This window comes from Cebus imitator, unplaced genomic scaffold (genome assembly GCF_001604975.1).
Source record: "Cebus imitator isolate Cc_AM_T3 unplaced genomic scaffold, Cebus_imitator-1.0 Scaffold135, whole genome shotgun sequence".
Lineage (NCBI taxonomy): Eukaryota > Metazoa > Chordata > Mammalia > Primates > Cebidae > Cebus > Cebus imitator.
In genome coordinates this window covers 2950073-2957763 of record NW_016107450.1, presented here as the reverse complement: position 1 = coordinate 2957763, position 7691 = coordinate 2950073, and the positions used below count along the sequence as shown (strand labels likewise).

The 7691-nt window shown below is 43.7% G+C and overlaps 1 protein-coding gene across 1 annotated transcript in view; it reads right to left on the bottom strand.

Moving 5' to 3' along the window:
- DOCK7 (dedicator of cytokinesis 7) overlaps positions 1-6736 on the bottom strand; it is a 228751-nt gene extending 222015 nt beyond the window's left edge. The window contains exon 1 of the mRNA XM_037743095.1: positions 6567-6736. Coding sequence (XP_037599023.1) covers positions 6567-6604 — 38 coding nt within the window. The 5' untranslated portion in view covers positions 6605-6736. The remainder of the gene's footprint in view (positions 1-6566) is intronic.
- Positions 6737-7691: the final 955 nt, after the last annotated feature.

Sequence of the window (7691 nt, the reverse complement as noted above, 5' to 3'; positions counted from 1 at the left end):
AAAAGAGTTAAATCAGCAATTTACAAAAGAAGAAATTCAAATAATAAACATACAAAACAGAGCTCAACCTCATTAGCTGTAAATTAAAAATTAAAATTTATCATGAGATAGCACTGTGCATCCACCAGCTTGTGGCAAAAATGAAAAAGCTGGCCATACCAAGTGATGGCAATGATGTAAAGCAACATGGTTGTGAGACTGTAAATTTCTACAACCACTTTAGAAAACAGTTTGGCACTACCTAATAAGCATTGCTGTACCAATAAAGATTGCTATCTATGACCCAGCAATTGCACAGGTGGCTATACCCTAGAGAAACTCATGCGTATGTATACCAGAATATTAGTATAGGAATGTTCATAGAAATGTTGTTTGTAATAATAAAAAAATGGAAACAATCCAAATGTTCACCTACTATAGAATGGATAAAATGTGGTATATTTATGCAATGAAATGCTACAAAGCAATAAAAATGAATGAACTTCAACTACTCAGAATATCATAAATTAATCTACCAAATTATAATTTTGTGCAAAGACGCAAGACAGAAAAGCATATACACAATACAATTCCACCCAAATGACTTCAAAAGGAGAAAAAAACATTTTGTTTAGTAATGCATTCACAGATGGTAAGATTAAAGAAAGCAAGGAAATGGTTATCCCAAAAGTCAGAAGAGTGGACTGGAGCAGTCCGAAGACGGGGCAAGATTTAGGAAAGAAAAGGAAGAATATATGTAAAAGAAAAAACATCAGAACAGTTACACAGATGGAAATCAGCATAGCATTTGTGGGGGTACAGTGAAAACACCAGACTGGAGAACAACACGTAAACTACAGAATAAGTCAACAAGAGGAGGACCAAACTACAGTTAACCTTAAAATCCAAGGCTGGGTGTGGTGGGTTACACCTGTAATCCCAGCACTTTGGGCGGCTAAGGCAGGTGTTGTTCACGAGGCCAGACACCAGTCTGGCCAACATAGTGAAACCCTGTCTCTACTAAAACTACAAAAAATTAGCCGGGTGTGGTGGTGTACACCTGTAATCCCAGCTACTCAGGAAGCTGAGGCAGGAAAATTGCGTGAACCCGGGAGGCGGAGGTTGCAGTCAGCTGAGATAGCGCCACTGCACTCCAGCCCTGGCGACAGTGTGAGCTGTGAGCCTCTGTTACACACTTACACACACACACACAGATCCAAGCAAGGGTTTGGCTTTAACACTATAAGAAGTCACTTATATTCTCAAACTGCACAATGCCATGATGAAAGCTGTGTTTTAGGGAGATTTAATCTGCAACATACTTGAATTAGAAGAAACAAAGACGAGGTCAGCTAGTAGCTTTCTGTGGTCATATAGAAGTGAAATAATGAAGGATGCTCCAACATTGCTGGGTGGCATTCATTTAAACACTTTATGTGTCAGGCATCCATAGGATCTGTGTGAAGCACTAGAGATAAAAAGTCAAGATGCAGACCTGCCATCAAAGAGCTCAGAAAAGCAGTATAAAAATAGAGAAGGGGGTGGAGGAACATAAGAAATGTAACTTAAAAAAATAAAAATAGCTCATGAAATCAGTGCTGAGGAAAAGAAAAAAAAATCAAAGGTTCCTAGTCCTCAAGAGCTCTATAAGTCAAGTACACATAAGTACAACTGTATAGCCCAAGGATTGATAAGGAAGAGAATTAATAGGAAGTAGCCATGACTATATCACATACATGGGAGAAATGTGACAAGGAAAGGAAAAGGAATGTTTGGTTGGCAGCTGAAAACACCAGAACACTCAATAGATCTTTGTTTTATTACGAGAAAGGCATCTTATGGTTTAAGAGAAAGGTCCACTAAAAGGAGTAGATTGAAGATGTCAGAATAGGGAAAGTTGTGGGATCAAGACTCAGAGAGGTGGCAAGATAGAATTTCAAAGTACAATAAAATGGGTAAGCTTTAGGAACAAGAGACCTTTTGGGCTCAAGGGAAAGATGGTTAAATCATATTGGGAGAGTAGTATGCTAAGGTTAAAATGAAGGACTAATGGTAGTCGCAAACTTTTCAGTAAGATGAGGTAGAGAAACAAAAGTATTAAATAAGAGAAATGATTTAACGTAAACCTCATCTCAAATGGCAAGATACCAAGACATAGAGATCAACTCTAGAATGTTCTAGTCTCTCTCTAACACTTAGAGAAGCAGGTTAGATATTCAGCATTAAGAATTAGTGAGATGAGTACAACAGAAGTTCAGGGAAGTACATGTGTCTAGCAAGATAAGACAGGCAGCACTGAAGTATTGGTAATATACGGAACTATGAATTGAACAAAGAAGATTCTGTAGATTGAAAGACTGGGCCCATCTGTCCAAAGTTACTAACACATAGAAGACTAAAAACAACTGAGGTGTTAAATAAGTCTATATGCAGGAAATCCCACTCATGTAAGATTTTCCTCAGAAATAAAGATCTGATGGAAATAAAGATTCATTAAATTTGGCTGCTTACACAGCAAAATGATACCCAATTAACAAAGGAAGGACTAAGAAAGCAGGCATAACATTTGGGATAGTAGCAGTGACACTGTTAGGAAACCTGCAAGTACCCACAGAAAATATTCTGCAGAAAGAAAATATAGTCAAATAAAAAGAGTAGGCCAGGCACAGTAGCTCATGCCTGTAATCCCAGCACTTGGGGATGCCAAGGTGAGCAGATCCCTTGAGCCCCAGAGTTCAAGACCGGCCTGAGCAACATGGTGAAACCCCATCTCTACAAAAAAATGCAAAAATTAGCCAGACATGGTGCTCATAGTCCCAGCTACTCCGGAGGCTGAGGTGGGAGAATCACTTGAACCCAGGGGCAGATATCGCAGTCAGCCAAGATTGCACCACTGCACTCCAGCATGGACAACAGAGCAAGACCCTGTCTTAAAAAAAAAAAAAAAAAAAAATTCTGAAATCAGAGAAGTAGTTGAGTCCTGATTTAGGCAAATAAAGTTGTTCTTTCTAGACCTCAATTCCCCATCTAGAAAATGATAACAATAACAGTAATATAAAAATAATAGCAGTAGCTAATATTTTTGAACGCTTATGTTACAGGCACAGTACTAATGCATTATTAGAACTGTATTAGCTCACTTACACACTTCACTCACCTAATCCTCACATTAATTGTATAAAGGCTGTCATCCCCATTTTTCTGTGGTATATGCAGGATTTCAATCTGTGCAATCTGATCCCAGAACCTGTATTCTTTAGTACATTCTTCTGCCTCTCTGGGTTATGAAGATGAGAATGCAGTAAAAAGTGCTTTAAGTGTACACAAATGTTCACCATTACTGCTGAGTATCAAGAGACAGGACAAAATAATCCCAACAAAATCCTAGACGATGTGTCTACAAACAGTCAACATTCCATGAATCCATGGGCCTTATCCTCAAAAAGTGAAGGGAACAGACACATAAAAAGGCAACTACTAGATACGGACAAAATATACATGCTGCTTTTCTAGGTGAGCTGAAGTAAACAGTATAATTAGTGATATAAGAATAAAGAGCCTTCAGAAATCACCAAATCACAGCCTCAAAAAATAACCGCATTAAAAGCAAGGGCTAAAAAATAACTGATACAAAAACAAGATCATTATAATTCTTTTTAAAGTAAAGGTTTCTGAACAATCACGAAGCTTTAAAAAGAAATAAGGTTTCAAACAGCAACAGGCTTTTCACAGAGCAACAAATTTCATATACGCACACTATGGAAAGAATTATCATTTCCAACAAAAGGTCCTACACCACATTATAAATATTGTAGTAAAAAATAGTTGATACTTATTAGGCACTTACACAGAGCACCATTCTAAGCACTTTAGAGGTATCAATTCATTTAATCCTCACAACTCTATAAGGTTAAATCCTACTATCATCCTCATTTTGTAGGTAGGGAAAATGAGGCAGAAGCGTGGTCAAGTAACTCAGCCATGTTTACTCAATGACTGGCTGTGCTGGGATACCAAACCCAGGAAATTCATATCCAGAATTTGTGCTATACTTCCTCTAATAGAAAAAAAACTAAAAGGCAGAACACAAATTAATTCATAAGTATTATTCAATCATATTTGATAATGAGGAAGAACCTTTCATTCACAATAAGCAGTTAATAACTCATTACCCATAGCAGTTCTGTCTTTGGCATTCCTTCCAAGTTAAGTCTGCACATTCTCACTGGACAATCTCATCAAACCACCCACCCACTGGCAAATACAATCTACTTGCTGATATCTCAAATCTAGATCTCCAGCCCAATCTCTCTTCTGTACCTCCAACCTGCACCAAAACCAAATAGATACTTCTCTCTGAATGATTCATGAGCCCCTCAAAATTAACACGTCCAAAACTGAATCATCATCTCCTTTCCACTTGTATCTCCCAATTTCAAAGCCCTTTTTCCTCCTGTACTCCCTTACCCCGAAGACTGCCGCCATCATCTACCTGGTGGCCCCACTGAGGATGTCATTCCCAAACTCAATCTTCTTCACCTTGAATGTCCAATCACCAATCACTACCATGTCTACCTCCTGTCTGTCCAATCAGTGCACATCTCTTCACTCACATTACCTAACTTAATTTTATAACTTCTTAAAAAGCTGTTCTTTGCATTTTGTGTCGTTTTGCACAACTGATTATCTTTTTTTCTTGTGGTTTGTCCTGTCCCATCTGGTGGCAAACTCCACTATAACATACAATTTCATATCCAACTCTCTAATGTGCACTTGCTTTATCAGTACAATGTTTTCAGAGATAAACTTCAGGTTCTAAGAGAACTTAATACTAGGAATGCATGTCAAGTAGTAACATTTTTTAATATCATCACCATCAGAAGACCTAGTTATTTTACAAAAAAAAATAAAAAAGAATTTCCTATCGTCACAATTCCCTGGGAGAAACTAATTACTACAAGTGTTTGACGACAGGTAGTATAGGCCATGTACTATGCTACACACATTACACAAATTATGCCATTTAATGTTCACAACAACACTATGAGCTGAGTACTATTATTATTCTCATTTGCCAGATGAGGAAACTGAAATTTGACCCAACAATTTGGCCAAGGTCCCAAGTTAGAAAGTATAGCCAGAATTTGAACCCATGTCAGAGTCTGACAGTAGAGCCCATGCTCTTATACACATGCTCTTTTGTCCCTTAGGGAAAAAATAAAACAACAGGCTTTAACGCTGGAAAGAAACAAAAGTCTCTGCCTCGAAAGTAGCTAGGACTACAGGTGCGACACCACACCTGGCTAAATTTTTATTTCTATTTTTTGGTAGAGATGGGGGTGGGGGGTCTCGCTATGCTGCCCGGACTAGTCTTGAACTCCTGGCCTTAAGTGATCCTCCTGCCTCGGCCTCCCAAAGTGCTGGGATTACAGGCATGAGCCACTGCACCAGGCCCAAAAATTTTTAAGAAATGTCAGCAAACTAAAAGGACTCAGAGCCACAGAAACACAACTGTCCAAAAACAAAACAAAAAAAAGTCATTAATTTGAATGCTTCTTTTCTTGGGACATCATAATTCACACAAGTATGATTTTATTAAAACAAAAATGTCTACTGTCTTACACGTAAATACATTCCACAAAGAAATTCTACAAATATTAGAATCCTCTGTCATTCAATTTTTATTTGGCAGGTGGGAGAAACGTGGCAACCAACCACAAGTAGGTGAAAGGCTTTGAAACCTCCACCTTGATCACTTGCTTTACTTCTAGACTGCTAACATATGAGAGAAAGCCAACGTGTAAAGAACACTGCCTATCATCCATCTTCCTCGAGTGCTCGGAGAAACACAGGCGCACAGTTAAATTCACATGCGAACTCAGATGGAGCTTCAGCCTGCAATCCGTCGAGGATTCGGCAGCTGCACACCGAAGGTGAAGCCCGCAGCTCTCAACTTTTCATTCTGGCCACACGTTTTCAATCCCGGACGCACAAGCCCATTTAGAACCGGGCCCAGGGTTCAAAGACGGTCCCTATCAGATTTCTCAGGAAGAGCGAGACGCGTGAAGGAGGGGCGGCCTCCCCACCCGCCCCGAGCCGCCGCGCGCCTCTCCTTTTGTTGGGGTGGAGAGGAGGGCGGACCCCGCACCCTCTCGGGACCAACGGGGGGTGGGCGGAGAGAGTGGGGGAGAAACGCCGCAGCGGCCCCCGACCAGCCCGGGGGTGGGGACACAAAGAATTTGGAAGGCGGCCGACGAGCTCCTCCACCAGCCCTTCCAAAAACCGCCGCGAAAGTCCAGGCCCGGGCCGCCGAGCAGCCGGCGGAGGCGGGTGCGCTGGCGACCGCGGCCCTCTCCGCTCCCGGCCGAGGCTCAGCGGCGGGCGCGAGAAGAAGGCCCGGGTTCGAGGGCGGCGCAAGGCCTCAGCTACCCCCGCAGCCACAGCGAACCCCTTCCGCCCCTCCGCGGGCCAGGCCGCGGGATCCCGGTTCCGGCCCCGCCACACCCACTCGCCTCCTAGGCCCGGCCCGGGAAGACTCCGCGGCTCTTCCTCGGGCGTCGGCGGCGCGCCCCACGCCGGAGATTTACCTGCTGATCTTCTGGGCGAAGGCGCGGCGCTCGGCCATAGCTGCTAAGGCAGCGGCGGCGGGCTGGGCGCGGACCGGCGGGCGCGTGCCTCCTTGCTCGTGCTCCCTCCCTCCTAGCCTCCCCCAGTCCCGGCTCCGGACCTGGGAAGCTGGGGCTGGCGGCCGGAGCCGGGAACGAGCCCTGCCGTAATGCTCCTTAGAGGCGCGCACCGAGAAACCGCTCCTCCCCCAGCGCGTCAATCCCGGCGGGAGCCCCGGCTTCGGAAGGCGGTTGCGGCCGGCGGGAGCCGGGGGGAAGAATGAAACGCTGAAGGAGCCAGGCGCCAGCCCTAGCCGCTTCACTGCCGCGGGGCCTGCAAGACCGAGAGGTCGCGGAGAGAAGCTAGAGAAAGCCCAGCGACCTGGCGAGGCAAGAAAATAAGTTAGCCGAACGCGTAGGGGGAGCTTGGCTTTCCCGAAATGGAAGGGAAGGAAATGGAAGGTGGGCTTTGCCGAGGGGGCTGTGCTTTACCGCCCTGGATGACTGGGTTCATGTTTCTGCGGCACCCGTCTCCGAGCTTTTTAAAGCACTTTGGTTTCTGCTTTGGCCTCATGAATGGGGTCTAATTGGAGAAACAGTGGGTTTTTTTATAGAGAAAGGGACGGAAAATACCTTGCTCCTGCAGAGGTAACAATAGTAATAGTTGACTTCTGGTGCTTAGCCAACCACTGGATTAAAGTTTTTCAAGCATGAGCGCTTTGAAGTAGATCGTTACTATCCCCATTTTAGAAGGGAGGAAATTGGCTCAGAAAAGCTAAGTGACTGGCCCCAGATGGTAAACTCTTCCACTGAGGCTCAAACTCAGAGCCTGTTCTTTTCTTTAAGGACATTTGTTTCTGTATTATTTCCCCCTTTTGAGTCTCGGTTTCTCTGCCTCTCTCATATATAATCCAAGTGCTCTCTAACGTTCTCCCCCATTTGATGTTCTGTTAAATAATCTCTGTGTTAATCACTGAAACTGACCTTGTCCATAATTGCCTATAAAATAAAGACTAGGCCGGGCGCTGTGGCTCACGCCTGTAATCCCACCACTTTGGGAGGCCGAGGTGGGTGGATCACGAGGTCAAGAGACCCAGACCATCCTGG